Source organism: Rhinolophus sinicus, linkage group LG13 (genome assembly GCF_036562045.2).
Source record: "Rhinolophus sinicus isolate RSC01 linkage group LG13, ASM3656204v1, whole genome shotgun sequence".
Lineage (NCBI taxonomy): Eukaryota > Metazoa > Chordata > Mammalia > Chiroptera > Rhinolophidae > Rhinolophus > Rhinolophus sinicus.
Window position 1 is genome coordinate 20,100,526 of NC_133762.1, and position 16,436 is coordinate 20,116,961.

Consider the following 16,436-nt stretch of genomic DNA (forward strand, 5'->3'; position numbering starts at 1 on the left):
ATCCACCCACCCACCCATCGACCCACTCATTCACCCATCATCCACCCAAAACATGTTCTTCAAACACCTATGTGCCAGGTGCTGGCTTAAGTCCTCCAATTCCCTGCACCCCACCCCATCACAGCCTGTTGGAGCAAGAAGACTGCGACAGTTGTGAGGACTGGTGGGGGCAGTTCTTGGCAGCCCAGGGCATTTTCACACCCTGCCTCCCCCAGGGGCAGGTAGATGAGAAGCCATTCAGGATGCAGGCAGTTTAGAGTCAGGCTGAGGATCCAGACTTTCAAGCCCCAGGTTCTCATCCAGACGCCATCATACATCAGCTGTGTGACCTTTCACTTCTCTCCAGCCAGTCTCAGGGCCTGAGAAGGCCGGATTCTGCACCCGATGCCCACTTCTGTCTTCTTAACCCTACATCGTGCCACAGGCATCATCCCCATTTTACAGAGAGAGAAACTGAGACCCAGAGTGCGTTGCAGGGCCAGGACTAGGGTGGACAAATGGGGCATCCAGAGATCAAAAGGGAAGGGGTGCTCACTTTCAGGTACCCACCCTGCACCTGCCTGAGCCTGAGCGTGAGCAGCCCTGGGCGCCTTGCCTTAGCCCCGGCCCTGGTGAGTTGCTAAGTGTTAGCGTTAAGACTCGAGGTCAAGTCTTTTGATGCGGCGCCAGTGCTCTCATGCTGTATAGTTTGTTCATTCACTCGTTCATTCAGCAAATATGCAGTGAGCCCCAGGACACACAAGGAACGTGCTAGGTACAGGGATTCACTGGTACAAAGGGGGGCAATTACCAGAGGGGACAGATGAGTGTCAGGAAGGCAGGAACACGGATCCCCTGCCTCAGTTTCTCCATCTGTACCATGGGGTGATAGGGAGGATGTGGTCAACTCCGGGCCTGGCCAGCAGGACGCGGTGCAGGCAGGAATGGTCCCAAGGGCCCAACACACTCTGGCCTGTCCCTGACTTCATCCAGAGCGACCTCACCCACCATTCCCAACAGGGAAGCCAGCCTGGATGTTTATTTGGTTATTAGGTAACCAGGCGGGGGAACCATTTCTTTGATCAGACACCCCTGATAACTAGCAAAGGAAACAGAGCATTTTATAGCATGAGTTGGTGGGGCGATCTTATCCTCCCATGGTGTTTTTAACAGGGAGGAGAACGAGGAGGGGGGTGTCTGATGGGGAGGGGAGGGAGAGGCTCTTCTCTGCATCACCCACCCCTGGACTTTGATCGGGGAGGGAGGAGAGGTGGGGTGGGAGATAAATGCAGAGCGTGGAAGGCTGGCCCTCTCCCACCACAGACATCGTCTGGCTCCTGGCCACCTCCCTCACCCTGGCTGTGCATGGCCCTAGGAAAGCAGACCCTGTGCCCGCTCCCCTGCTGCTCTGACCACCTGGGGAGGGCCCTGTGGTTAACAACCCAGAAAAGCCCAGCTCTGGAGGCCAAGATGCAACAGGGCCCATGAACATGAGTCACGGCCAGCAGAGTCAGGACTCCAGAAAGAATGCTTCTCCTCCAAACAACCTATAATCACTACCATTTCAAATGTTCGGTACGTAAGAAGGGGGTCAGGAACAGAGCGCATACCGCCCTGTCTCTAGCAAAATGCAAGGTCTGGATAACGTAACGTTTTTCTTTAAAAACAAATACACATTTGAAGCCAATAAATAAGTTTTAGCTTGGGTTCCTTCTTTCTCTTTTGTTTGATTTTAAACAAAAGTGACTAGAGGAGAGTCTTGTTCACACATGACTTGTTCATTTTCTTTGCTTTTTTGTATTCTTTTGAAGTAAAATCTGCATTGCCTCGGAACAGGTAGCGTATCTGCCCCACGTTTCCATTCTCTCACCTATAGGAGGAAGAGCTGCCCCAGGCGGCCTGAATACCCTCACCAGCTTCTCCCACTTTCCGCTAGTGTGAGGACCGGTGGGGTGGGTCCCACCTGTACCCTCTCAGTCTCAACTGCAGGTTTTAGCTGAGGCTTAGGTAGCACTTTGCAAGCGTGTTCCCCTGTCACTCCTAAACCTCTCCAAAGAAAGACTGTTATTATAGAATAGACTTTCTCATTCAGATCTTCAGATTCAGAATGGAGCGGACAGCACTGTGAGACCTGGTACCCCATGGAGACGCAGAACATTGTAGTTAGAAGTAAGGACTTGGGAGTTCTGCCACCTTCCCGCTGTGTGGCCTTGGGCCAGTGGCCAAACCTCTCTGAGCTCAGTTTCCCAGTTCTGTAAGATGGAACTACGTCTCATTAGGTTGTTCGCCTATAAAGTATATGCATGTCCATTATCTGGTCCACAACACATCCTCAATAATTATCATCCATTTCTCTTCTTAGTAACTCAATATAGCAATCAATCCATGAGCACCGGACTTTGTGGGGATTTTCCTACTTCCAAGAGCAGCACAAGTTCCAAAAGCACCGAATTATGACCGTACTTGGGGCAGCAATGCAGCACCCACACACACACCAAAGCATTAATACCCAAACCCTCGCCAGTGGCCTGGGACTTCAAGACGTCCACATTCAGCACAGAAGTCCCGACCATATAGCCTCAGTCATGGACAGAACAGCATGCAGTGTTTAAAACTATCTGTAATTGTGAATTTGGTATAATTGCCACGAATAATCACAGTGATGCAATTATAAACAATCACCCACACAACTCTCCTCCTGCCCATAAAAGTTACCCCTTTCCAAAGAACATAATAGGTGGCATGGGGCCACCGTCTGCCGGAGGAGCTAGTCCCCATCTCAGTTTCAGCAAGGCCACCTCACATCTCATGCTGTTCTCAGCAATCCACAGAGACCAGAAAAAATGTCATTTTCAGGAAGGGAATTGATTGCTTCTCTCACATCGCCATTTGTGTAAGATCACGCTGTGGCCTCATCCTGCAATTTCTGCTCTTCTCTGTCTCCTCTGGAGCAGAGGAGCAGCACGGACAGCCCCGGGAGCCCCGGCTGGGGGTGGGAGTTATTGGAAGGTCTCTTGTAGCCCCTGGGAGCCTCACCCAGCTCCTGGTAAGGAATCAAAAGGTGGGGTTCTGTCTCCTGAACCCCAGAGGCGAGCAGTTCACAGACATGGACAGATGGGTCTATAATCACATCAGAGGACAGGCCGGTGGCTTGGATCTGCACCCTAGGCACAGACCTGTCCCCAAGTCCCCAAGCCTTCCCCAAGGGGACAATCTCCGTCTCTCTCTCCTCTTACTGTCTCTCTTCCTCCCTCTTTCTCATTCCCTTTTTTCTTTCCCGTTCCCTTCCTCTTTTGTGTTCTGGGCACAGATCTGTCCCCAAGTCCCCAAGCCCTTCCCAAAAGGACAATCTTCACCTCTGTCTCCTCTCCCCCTTTCTCTTTCCTTTCCCCTCTTTCTCTCCCCCTCCCGCTTTTTACTTTCTCTTTCCTTTTTTCTTTTTCTTTCCATCTCTTCTCTCTGTGTTCTATTCTCTCTCTCTCTCTCTCTCTCTCTCTCTGTTAATGGCAACACAATGAAAACAGACATGGAGATCTACACATCTTCAGCCCCCACCCCCGCCCCCACAGCTTTACTTCAGTTATCCAGAAGATCCAGGCAGGTAGGAACAATCCCAGTGATTCTTTCTTTCCCTCCTTCACTCATAAATCCAGTAACTTGTGAAGGCCCTCCTTTCAGATGTGCACCACCTTTCTGCAAGCCTCTCCTGACACTGGGGTGCTGCCTGGGGAGGCCCAGGGCCTGGGCTGGGGGCAGGGGGTGACCAGTTTGGGGGCATCCAGTCTGTCCCCTCCCCGCCTCCTCCTCCCAGCTGCCTCGCCTCTGAACTGCCACCCTAAACTGACTCATTCAGATGGAAATTGGGGGGGGGGGCAGGAGGAGGAGTTGGGGAGGGAGGGTGAGGGGAGCCCGCTCTGGTCGGCTCCACACTATTTGCCTAGATGCTCTTTGGAGCCCAGAGGAGCTAATTACAGAGAGCAGCTGCTGGCTGCTGGGCGCCCCAAGTTGGCCACTTTCACAGCGTTCCCAGGGCTCCAAGTTTCTCCACTTTTTTCCCCCCAAGAGTATCTGGAAGGCCCGAATAGAAACTTCCGGGGTGCGGGGACCCAGCGAGGCATAGAAGAGCTTCCCCACTCCCAACCGCCCCCCTTGTCGTTCCAGGTACCAGCCTGGTCAGGGGTGGACTTTGGCGAGAGGAGCGCACCGCTCTGGCTTGACCAGGACAAGAACTGAGCGAGGCCTCCTTGCTCACTGCGAAGACTTTGGGGGAGGCGAGGGGCAGGGTACGGAGGGGGGTCGCCTAGGGGGTCTGAATGGCAGAAGGAGCTGCGCCAGAGGGCTGGGCGCACCGCGCTAGCGTGCGCGCAACGCCGGGGGCTGTCTCCACCTCTTCTGGCAAGTTGGACCTATGAGTGCGCAGCTCAACTTACAACTATCAACAGCCGGGAGGGTGAGCGCGTGTGACCACCAAGGGGGGCGCAGGACCCTTGCAACTTCTACGCAGGACCCCAGCCGGGCCGCCAGCGTCCGCTGCTGCCCGAGAGCCCGGCGCCTGCTCCTCCCCTCCACGCACCGTGGAGGCTTCCCGGGGCCGTCCTGCCAGCCCCGACGGGATGCCCGCAGCCATGCTCCCCTACGCTTGCGTCCTGGTACTTTTGGGAGGTAGGTGACACCGTTCCCCCACCGGCTTGATGCCTGAGGTCGGAAGGAGGGAGCTCGCCATCTGACGTCCCCCGAGGGTCCTTGGGCACTGCTGCACGGGCCCTGTGCACCGGGTTGGTGATGCTGCGTCCTGAGCGCCCTTCTCCAGCCTCACCTGGCCGGCACCTGCCGCACCGCCAGGCTCCTCCTGGGCCCTGCGCGAGGGACCCGCGTCACGGTGCCAAGTGCGCACCCCTCCGCTCTGCGTGTGCCTGGGGCCTGACCTCCAGGCGCTGAAAGTAGCGCCTGGAGACGGGCTCCAGGGGCACAGGGACCTCCAACCTGAGGAGGATCCCAGGCCCATTGAGACCTCCATAGCCACTCAGACCAGGGCTGCAGGGTCTGGCCTTACCCACCGAATCCTGTACCTGTGGGTGCTCCGGCCGTGTGTCCTGCAGCAGAGCTGAGGCAGAATTTAGGGGAGGCTGCAGTGATGCTGAGCCCAGGCAGCTGCCCAGCAAGCCTGACAGGAGGGTGGGGGATGAGGGTTGGAGGGGTTGGGGGCTGGCCCAGGGACCCCAGGACCCCAGGTAGAGGAGACAGTGCCTTTTCCAGGACTAACTGCTGTCCCATTGGCTCTTCTTAGAGGGTGGGAATGCGCAAAACTCTACAAATGCCAACTGATCACAGTGTGCCACCACTGGCAAAAATGACAATAACCACCACCATCGTGGAGGTGTGCCCAGCCCCAGACTCACCCCAAGCACCCTCACGTTGTGGAAGGTTAAGAGTTCTTGACCTAGCGTCAGACCACCTGGCTCAGAAGCCCAGGTTAGCTTCGTATCAACCTGTGTGGCCTGGGGCAGGCACAGCCATCAGCTCTTAGCCTCTACTTTCTCATCTGTCAAATGGGCTCACAAACCCCTCACGTCTGTCTAGAATTAGTGTGAGGAGCACAAGAAGGTGTTCAGAGGGAGCGCTTAGCATGCTGCCTGGCACCAAAGAAGTATACGGCCAATGGCAGCCAAGTGCCAGGGCCATCAGTCTACAGTAAGACGTGCTGTGCAGCTCTCACCGGGCATTCTCTACCCCATTTACAGGCAAAGAGCAGAGTCAGGGCTGCCTCCAGGAGCTCCTCAATCACAGTCTTCTTCCGAACCCCAAATTTGTAAACATGGTATTTGGAGAACAGATGAAAGGGGTCTGAAGGAAGGTCAAGGGGGGGGTTAACAGTTTGAAGAGTTGCAGATCATCCATCAAAAGGGTACATTCACCACAGGACTGGCGGTGAGAGGTCACATGGCTACCCATGGCAGAGGAGTCCTCCATCAATGCAAACATGGGCCAACACAGCCCTGTTGGTTGGGTGGGGAGGGCAGGGAAAGTAGGAGTGGAAGGGGGCGCTAAGGGGATGGCGGAGAGGAGAATGTACAGCCGCCCTTTAGGACCTGAGGTGGGAAGGGGCGAGGCAGGAACGGTGCACCTTTCCGCTCTCCTCCACCTCCTCCCCAAGCTGTTCCATCCCATGGCAATGGAGCAGTCCAGAGCAGTAGGACAGATTACCCCAGAGACCTGCAGTCTTGGTCGCAGCGCAGGACTATTGTCCTTGGCAGACCCTGGGCTTCTCGTCATGCCAATAAAATCATTGGACGTTTACATCGCAGATTGCTCTGGGGGACTCCGGCTGCTTCGCTCCTTGGCGACCTTTCGCCACGGCAAGTCCGACCGATTTCACAGGAGAGAAGCCAGGAGCATGGCATGGGCCTGAGGCACGTGGGGGAGCCCACCAGCTGGCCCCCGAGGCAGACACAGATGCTAGAGAGGATGGTGACCTGTTCCCGCTGCCTTTGCCATTTGCTGTCCTAGGCCAGGGACCCTTTTCCACTGGACACTTTTTTCGAAAGTCCTTTTCACCACTGGCTGCACCACTAGGCAACAAGATCCTTTTGCTTTTAGTGAAAGGAAGCATCCCAGTTAATCCTCAGAAACTTACATAATTTGGGTACCTGAGCCGAGGCATGCCTGAACTTCATGTCTCTAGTTTCCAGAAACTTTGTGAAGGGCACACCAATGTCCCCACCACGTGAATTCACACTGAGTACATACACACACACACACACCAGGCTTTCTCAACCTCAGCACCATTGACTTTGTTTCCAGATCTTTCTGTTGTGCGGGCGTCCCGTGCACTGTAGGATGTTTACAGCATCCCTGGCCTTCTATCTACTCCATGTCAAGGTCAACACCTCCTCAGTTATGACAACCAGAAAGGTCTCTGGACAAATGTGCCAAATGTGCCCTGGGGGCAACACGGCCCCTCGTTCAGAACCACTGGTGTGGATACATCAAACTCAAGTGGTAGCTTTTCTGATGAATCTGTCCAAGTCACAGGGTCGGATGGATTTTATTATTCTTGCTCTGAGCAATCAGGAAAGCAAAGGCACAGTGGGGTCTCAAGAAAAACAAAGCAGCTTAGGTAGTTTCTAATTTGGACGTTGATTTTCCCTATTTGCTCTCCCTCCCTCTTGTCTCTGCGAACGTCCTCTTGTTGGATGACAGAACTGGGCTGTGGCTGAGCGTGGTTAGTCACCACAGCAGCCAACCTTCCTCAGATCCCTGGAATGCCAGATGTGTCCTGGGCCGGTTCTCCAGCTCCCAGCTCTGGTTCGCTCCACAGCAATTTCTGGCTTTTAAAAATCTCCTTACTCAACAAGTTATGCTTGAGGGGGAAAATGAGAAACCACAGCTCCTTTTTTCCCCTCATTTTTGGGGGTCTTATTTCAGTCCTGCTTTTATCTCTAACCATATACTTTGCGATGGCAAGTTATCATTGAGATTAACCAGAACGAAATCACAGGCTACTCCATAATAAATGAGTTGTTGATGTGGGGCTCTGCTTCGAAACTGAGAATAAAAACTGGGGAGAAAATTAAGTACACTGGTCCGAAAATCAAATGTGAATAGAGATGGGTAATTGCATTAGTTATTTAAAACAAAGGAAATTACCAACAGAAACCGCGTCTGTCCTCGCAGACGGCTCATCGTGGCCAGCTGTTTCACTTATCTTCCGACTGAGGCTGTAATCTCCAAATTTGAAATTACCAGCTCAAGGCAAATACAGCAGCTTTCTTGATTTCAAAACCATCTGGATGGCGAACCAGTTAGAAGCTACTCATGAAGAAATATTTGTGCGACGTATGGGAAGTTAACTATGTTAACGAAAGCTTTTAAGCCAGAATGAGCCTCTGATAAAACTTCCAAGATATGATGCTTCACCACCAAAATCAGTCTGGAAAATGAAGATCGATGGCCTACTGCAGAGGAAGGGAGGCCACTGAAATCAATTTGAACTTGAGGGCAACTAAGCTTAGCTAGGGGGACTCTCGGGAAGAAACTAAATTCTGAGGTCGGTGCAGGGGGAGGCCATGAGTTGTGGCCAGGAGGTTGGTGTGGTCGCTCCTTAAACCAGATGGGTTTCAGGAAGCTTTGTGCAAAGCCAGCTTCCAGTCTTCCTTGGATATTCAGAGAGTTTTCAAAAGACTTTGATGCCGGAAACTGTCTGAGACCTCGGAAGCGAAATGCTCAACAGAAGTGGGAGGAAACACTATGTCCCGGGGAATGTCAGACCTTCCAGCTGAAGGGGCACCCAGTGGTCCAGTGCGCGCTGAGACAGCCGGGGGCGCCCTCTGTGCGCCCCGAGGTCGGCTGGGCTTGGCTGGATCTAACACATGTTTTCTGGACTGCAGAGAGCTGGAGAGCAACATCTTAGGAACTGGACAGACCTGGGTCCCACCCTAGCTTTGTCACCTTCCCGTTCTGTCACCTGGACCCGTTCAGCCTATGTCCCCATCAGTGAGCTGGGAATGGTAATAGCTGTGGCCTCAAGGGGTGCTAACGGGTTAAGTGAGATCCCGCGTAGTCAGTATGTGACATCAAGAGCCCAGTGAACCCTCCGCGCTGTTACCGCAAAGTCCCAGACCTTGACTTAAACTCTCCAGGCCTGGAGAAGAAAGAGGCAGTGCCCTGCTCTCAGCCAGCCACCCACTCCGCTTGAGTTTGGGCAAGCCATGGGTGTGTGTCTCCTGCGGGTGGCTGCTGCGTTTCCTTCCCCCCCGGTGTTCTGTGTCCTCAAGAGTACTATGACTATTGTCATGATACAACAGCAGTGACTAAATTAATCGTTGTTCCTGTGCAGTGAGCCAGGCTACGTCTCATACACAGTCTCCTGTCATCCTCCCTGGGCCCCGCTGTGGCTGCTGTCATCATCGGTGTCCTTGTCTATGAAATGAGAATGAGGACAGCACTCACGACAGGGGCCGAAGGAGGTTGGGAAGAGGAAGAATTGTCTGGCAGAGAGGGGGCCTCAACTGAGTTTCAACTCACCGAACGTGTACTGGGTGCCTTGCTATGTATGTGCCACTTACCGGAACAAGATATTGATGACAGAGGAATGGATAAGGCAGCTCCCTGCCCTCCTGGAAGTCAAGGTCAAATAGGACAATTAAACGAGCGATGAAGGACAAGTGTAACGGGTGCGATATGCAGTAGGTCCAGGGGCATTAGCATGGGTTGGGAGGTTAAGGGAGGCCTCCCTAAAAAGGTGCCATGCAAGCTGATACTTGGAAAAGGAAAAAGAAGAGGACTATCCACGGAGAGGGAGTAGCATGTGCCAATGCCTGGATGCGACAGAAAACAGTGATGAGTTCAGAGGCCAGAGAGAAAGCCAGTGGGGCGGCGAGAAAAAGGGGAGGACAAAGCGGGAAGAGGTCAGAGGGTGGCAGGAGCTCAATCAGGAAGGCCACAGTGGCCTCAGGAAGGAGTGTGACTTTGTGTCAAGGGCAATGGAGGGCCCCCTGAAGGGTATTCAGCAGGGGACAAGTAGTGAATCCCCCATCACTGGAGGCATCCAAGAATCGACTGGATGATGTGGTGGGTAGCTGGGAGTTGCCTGGATTTGCTTCTAGCCCTGCAAGTCTCTGATTCTTAGTAGGAGCTCCACCAACTCCGAGTGCCAAGATACATCCTTTCAACTATCATTTTAGTCCCCCCCAAATTCAGTGCCTAGTGGCATCCATGATGTCCGACAGGCCGGGCTCAGCATGGCACCAGCTCAGCACTTGAGCAGGTCCTGCTACGATCCCCATCTTCCCGCACCCTGGGCGGAGGAGCAGGGCGGACGCACGGCCCCTCCCCAGCCCCCTCCGCTAGGTCACCACAGCGCCGGCTCCTTTGTCCTCATTTCGTCTCCCCACCATCAACACCCAAATCAAAGTGAGGCTATCCACCACTTTCAGGGGGCATTTTTGAGATTTAAAATGCATCTGTCAAGATGTAGACTGGAAGAAAATCCACCATCTAGAGTCACTCACGACCTATGGGACTTGTCCCAGCCAGACCCTCATCCCCACAGACACACGCTCTTCCTCCTCAGAGAAGACAGTGGCCACCAGCCACCATGTCCCAGTCACACTGAAGTCTATGGGCCTGCTCATCAAGCCACCCTCCTTTCCACCACAGCCTCCTGACACACACATGCTGTTCCTTTGGCTTAGAACACTGTTCCCTGCCCCCAGGCTCCCCTTCACCTGTAAATTAGGGTGTAAATTCCTAATAGCGGAATTGCTGTGGCAAAATGTGAGTGTTAAGTTCTTTCACTAGCCTTCCTTCCAGGGGGGTTCACCAGCCGACTCCCCACAGTTAGCCTGTGCGAGCGCTGGCTTCCCTCATCCTCGTCCAATCCTTACTTATCATTATCATTCCTTACAAATCTTGCCAGTCGTGATGCTTGGTTGTTGAGACTAACATTCCTTTAATTGTGAGCAAAGAGGAATGGCTATTGGCATTTTGGGGGACCCCTCGTATTGGTTTTCCTATGAGCTGTCTGGTCTTTCCCTTTGCACATTGTTCTATTGGACTTGTTTTCAAAAAATCTTTTCTCCTATTGATTTGTTAGTGCTCTTCATATAGAGAAAAGTAGCTGTCTCCCGTCTATGTGGCAGTTTTTCCTAGTTTGCTGCTTGTTCACCCAGCCTTCCTGAAAGATAATGTACTGTTCCTTGCCTCTCACGTTTCCTCCATTGAAGCATGTGCAGTGAGACACAAGCGAGGGGCCTTTTTCCCCAGAGGAGAGACTAGATGGCTAGGTTGTCTCACCATAAGTGACCCCGTGTAGGAGGGGGTGAGAGAGAGAGAGAGAGAGACTGACTTTCCTTGGAGACAGAGACACAGCTCAAGCCCTTGCTAAGCGTGTTACACACATGACCTCACTAGGTTCTTGTCACCTCCCTAAGCACGGCCTCATTTCACAGAGGACAGAAGCAACAGCGTGCACTCAAGCCCATGTAGCCCAGGGGCTGCGATTTGTGGGCCACGGAGCTTCATGCCTCAACTGGCCGTGCGAAACTTCAGCTCAAAGTTCAGGCAAGGGCCTCTTTGGCCTGCGGCCTGTTTGAAAGGACCAGGGTTTAGAGCAAAGTCTGGGCACCGGGAGATACGCACACGCTGAGGCATGTGGGCTGACAGTTTACGTAAGGAGACCCAGAGCAGAAGATCACAGAGCAGAGACCACAGGCATGCTAATGAGAACAGCATTTTAAATCCCCAATTAAATGCGAATCTGAGAGCTGCTGAAGAGCGAAGTGTCCATCTGCAAAGACTGCAGCGTGGGCTGGGCTCTGGAATTCAATTTCCCACATTCGAATTCCAGCTGCTCCACTGACTTCTAATGACTGAATTCCTCTGTGCCTCAGTTTCCTCCTTTGCCAAATAATGTCTATTCCACGGGCTTGCTGTGAGGACTAGGTGAGACTGCCCGTGTGAAAAGCTTAGCGCAGTGCCAGGAACAGAGCAGGGGCTTTGTAGATGTCACATCGTTATTAAGGTGACAGGACACTCCCTGCAGGTTTCAACTCAGGACCAAGCTATGCTGCTTCTTAAGGGAGGCTGCAAAGCATTCTGGGACATTGGGAGCACAGCTGGGGAGGAAGGGTCAGAAATGGCAGCTAGACAGGGTCAGAGGAGAACGGGGGCACAGAGGAAGAGAAAGGAGTTGGAAGCCCAAGTTTCTGCTTCCAAAGGCATGAGGGGGTTTGGGTTGCCTCCGCCTGGTGGTGTATCGAAGGGCCCGCTTTGGTGGGTGTTTCTGGGAAGTGGAGATTCAAGAAGTTATGTGATCAGCCTACAGTTGGGAGGTGATGGGACAGGGCCAAGCCGTATCCAGGGACCCGTGGAGGGAGGGAGGCAAGGAGGCCAAAATCTAAATACCCAACATTAGGCAATGATTTAAATAAATTTTGAAGGAATTATGCACCCACAAAAAATTATGTATCAAAAAAATGTTGAATGATATGAGATGATATTTTTGACATAATGTTAGAAACACAGTATATATATATGTTTGATCTTAATTATGTTTTCATTGGGGGGCATTCTTATTTAAAATGAGAAAACTAGAAGAAAACATAAGAAATGAGTGGTTGTCTCTGGGAGGTGGGATTATCGGTGATTTCTCTCTTTATCTTTATATGTTTTCTTCTGTATTTCCTATAGAATCAGTTCCATCTGGGGCTGGGGGTCCCAAGGGGAGGGATTGGGTTTGCAATCTCCCAGACTTGCAACCCCCAAGGTTTACTAGAGCCTCAGCAGGAGAGGCTGGTTATAGAAGTGAATGGAGGCTGGGGCTTGTGAAACCTGACCTGGCTATGGGTTTGGGTCCTGGTGTCAGAAGAGGGATCACCCCAAATGGCACCAGAGGTCCTGGGCAGCAGAGATGCTCTTAGGCAGGGTAGTGTTCCTGGGTGTTGATCTGGGGCACAGCAGGGTCCCCACCATACCATCCAGACATTTAGACAGCATCCTGTGCCCTCCCTGCTGCAAGGAGGAGATGCCAAAGGTGCCCTGTCTCCAGTCAAGTGGACGGGGCTTCAGAATGGGGAACTGGAGTCCTAATAGGGTGACTGAGGCCAGACCACAGCTACGGATGGATCCGTATCGTCAATAGCTCATGTCCACTGAGAACCTGCTCTTGTTAAGCACATCGGGGCATTACATTATTTCTTCACACCTGCCTTGTGATTGGGGTACTGCTGCTATTGCCATTTGACACCTGAGGAAATGGAGGCCACTGGGCTAGGATGCTGGGAAAGGGGCAGAGGTCTGACAAGACCACAGCCCGATGGGCTCCTGGTTGCTCAGGAGTCATCCAGAACATGCGAGATACTGAACTCAGTAAGCCCAGAACTCATGCGTCCCTGGTGGCCCTGAGGCACTAACCGTCTCTCTGCATGGTCAGCCCAAGGGCCGGGGGACACACTGCTCACCACAGAGAGGATCCAGGGAAGGTGGGGTCCTTTACCAATGCCAGCGACATCTATTGTGCTACTTGTCGGTCCCATGAGCAGTGGAGCCTGTGCCCTGAGGATTCTCTGGCCCCCTCTTCTGCTTGAAGCAAAGCTGCAGTAGACAAGTGCTGGTTTGCCTGCCTAGGTTCCATGTCTCCTTCTCCTGCTAGCAGCAAAATTTCCCTCACTGACTCTAATCCTGGAGGACTCGTCAATCAAGGGTCCTCTCCTCCACCTTGGGGCTTATCAAGCTGAGCAAATAGGATCTGGATCTGGAATCTCGTGCAATCACCAAAAGCTAAAATGCATCATGACCACGGATGGGGGGTGGGGAGGGCTGGAAAAATTGCAGAGTAGTTCCCACAAACTGGATTCCCAGAGCGCCCCTTAGTTCAGTGAGCACCCTTGCCCTTTCACGGAATCCCTTTTTAGCTTCCATGAGTCCGACGTGGTTTCTGTTGCTTGCAACCAAAGCACCTAACCAACATGCCTACAACGTCCGTTTTTGAGACCCTGCTTTCTGAGTAGTTAGCTGAATAGTGTACATGCTTTAGTCCCCACTGTTAGCTAACCCCAGAGTTCAATGTGCATTACAAAATCTGAGCTGCCCTCCACATGCCTCAATATTAAATTATGCAGAAAAGAGGAAGAAAAGCAATAGCTCACACCCAACCCCACTCTTTCCCAAAAATATGCGTAAAAACAGAGAGCAAGACATGAATGTATTTAGCTTGGAATTACCACTGACCGCAGCAAAACAAAATTACTTGTTCTTTGAAATATACAATTAGAGTTGTTTTAACATGTGTTTTTGGTGGTTGGGTGTGGTTTCTAGATAGTTTGAAACTTAAGTCTACCGTTTGGCCCATAAGCTTTAACCAAATTCTGATGGGCTACAATTTCCTAACAGCAACCCACAGTTACTGAAATGAAAACCAACTTGCCGGTGAGTGAGAGTGCCTGGGCTTTCATAACGATCGATGTTTGGACTTCTTTTTCTTCTATGGCCTTACAATGCTTTTGCATTTTCACTGGCCTTTTGCAGAGATTCCATTTAAAGCTACCATTGAAATCTTAGAGAAGGTAATAGCCTCGTGATTGAGTGACTAGGCCTTTTCCTGGTAAACCCCACCCCAAGCTTTCAGGGACTATACATGCCTGCATGGGGCAATTCAGAGACACATGCATTTCTGTCAGTGACGGTGGCTAGGGGCAGCCCGACTTCCGGGAAGTTAGAGTTCCAGGTTACATGTAAAGAGCTAAGTCCATTTCCAGCCAGGGCATTCATTATTGCTGCTGACGGGTGCTGGGGAAGAGAGGTTAGGACCCCGGTTCTCCAGAATCCTATAAGCGCTTCAATGAGGACAGAGAATCACTTGGAATTTGCATATTCATTGCCAGAGAGCTTCTCAGGGTGTCTGAGGCCAGAGCCTCTGGAGTTCATTATTAAGAGGGTGAAACATAGTCCCTGTTTACATAATTTGCTCAGGAAGTTCTTTTCTTTTTTTATCCTGCTTAATTTAAGTACAAAGACATACTTCATTCTCTCTCTACTCCCAATTCTAGTTTAGGAAAAGCTTAAATGAATAAGCGTGTACTTACTATGTTTTCAGGTAACTTCATGTAACTTCAACTCAATGGCAGGAATGTTTCTTCACTCAAGTATTCAGTTCTTCAGTGGGCATTCAGCGGGCGCCTACTATGTGCCAGGCACTCTTCTATACCCTGAGGACACAACAGTGAACGTAGTGGGCCTGGTGGGGCTTGCACTCTAGTGGGGTGAGGGGAGGGGGGAGCACTGACAATAAATAAGAAAACAAATAAATGAGGAAATGACCGATGACAATAGCTATGAAATGAAGAAAGGGAGTAGTGTGCTAGCGGGGGGGATAGGGGGCTGCCAGATGAGGTGCCCTTGGAAGGTGCTCCTCTCCAAGGAGGTGACATGGAAGTGTGGCCCTAACACAGAAGTCACTTGGGCCCGTTGAAGAAACTGAAGGTGCATCAGAATGGCTGGCACAGGTCAGAATGGTGAGCAAGCCAATTTGTCCTATTTCCAAGATCAGCTTCACAGGTACCAGGAATTTTAGGACTTGAATGTATCTTTTGGGGGACACAATTCAGCCCACAACAGGGGGTAAAGAGACGACTCCCAGATATCTGGTATTAGGGGGATGATGGGACTGTGGTGGTTGAACCGCCGTGACGAGAGGTGCTGTCTGCTCCACAACTCAGCCAAGGGCCCCAGTGGGGGCTGTGCCCACCCACAGAGTTGCCTTTTTCTAACTTGCTTTCTAACTTTCTACCTGGCCTTACGGGCCAGCTGTAACCCATATGAAGGGACTGGGTTGGAGGTAGAGGAAATCAAGAGTTGTGCTTGGCTGGGTTGGGCTTAAGATACCTGAGAGCAGAGATGTTTGTAGTTATGTTGTTACTCACAGAGGCTACTGTCTGCAACTACAGCCACGGCCCCTCCGGCACAGACCTCAGAGGTGGCTGCACAGATGTGTGACCAGCAGCCACAAAATCCTAATGCAGATGGTGGACACTCCAGAAAGGTGGGCCACCCCCCACACTGTGTCCTAAGTAGTCGAGCAGGTAAAGGAAATGAGGAGCTTGAGGGCTCTAAAGCCCAGGTGGGGGACCAGCCACCCAGATGGACACGTGTTGGAGATGAGACTCCCAGGGAGGGGTTAGGGACATGAGAGTGGTGCCCATGGGCAAGAGCAGCAGCCGGTGGCTGCGGGTGGCATCCAGCAGGAGGTGACAGCAGCCTCCGGGGGCAGCCTCCAAAGGCAGGGTGTCATGCAGGGACTCTGGTCCCACTCCCCGCACACGAACTCAGGATATGCTGAGGCCAAAAAGGAACACCCACGGAGCCATAGATAAGGGAGTCATACCGCTATATTCTCACTGGCGGCTGGGTTGGAGACACAGGAAGCAGGAGCCACACGATCCACAACCCGCTGTCCACTTCTCTGCCAACCAACCAACCCCCGCGTAGCTACAACAGTTATGTTAGTGGCTAATGGTTAACCGGTAACAGCTGATGGCCAACTAGTCACAGCTGATGGCCATCTACTACCCGAGCCAGCACCTTTCCACGTGAGGCCGAGAGCCTGGGAACTGCTCTCTGGGACTCTGTCCCCACACAGGGGCTTTGGCCCAAAGGAGGACGAGGCATGTTCTACAAACAGCTCTAGCTTAGGACCTGCCATCAGGAAGGCTGACATTCAGGTGGAGACCAGAGTGTGAGGGACAGGATGCATGGGTCCGGCTGGTCTCTGGGTCCGGCTGGAATGTGGGTGGCCAGCAAAGGTCGATTCCCCTAAAACTCCGTCTCCAGCCCTGTTGGCCCCGGAAGACCCTCTTCCTGGTCCAGTGAGTCCTTAGCAGCTTTCACCTAGACCAGTGGTATGTGGCCTTTTCCTTCAGCACGAGGGCCAATGCAGGAAATCCAAGGATATACACAGAATC

The 16,436-nt window shown here is 52.3% G+C and overlaps 1 protein-coding gene and 1 long non-coding RNA gene across 2 annotated transcripts in view; one reads left to right on the forward strand and one right to left on the reverse strand.

Annotated features, from left to right (window-relative positions):
* LOC141568216 (uncharacterized) overlaps window positions 1-14,673 on the reverse strand; it is a 61,311-nt gene extending 46,638 nt beyond the window's left edge. Inside the window, exon 1 of the long non-coding RNA XR_012491264.1 lies at window positions 14,562-14,673. This is a non-coding gene — a long non-coding RNA (uncharacterized LOC141568216). The remainder of the gene's footprint in view (window positions 1-14,561) is intronic.
* APCDD1L (APC down-regulated 1 like) overlaps window positions 4,293-16,436 on the forward strand; it is a 45,029-nt gene continuing 32,885 nt past the window's right edge. Inside the window, 3 exon segments of the mRNA XM_019748558.2 lie at window positions 4,293-4,335; window positions 4,338-4,438; window positions 4,440-4,641. Of these exon segments, the coding sequence (XP_019604117.2) occupies window positions 4,293-4,335; window positions 4,338-4,438; window positions 4,440-4,641 (346 nt within the window).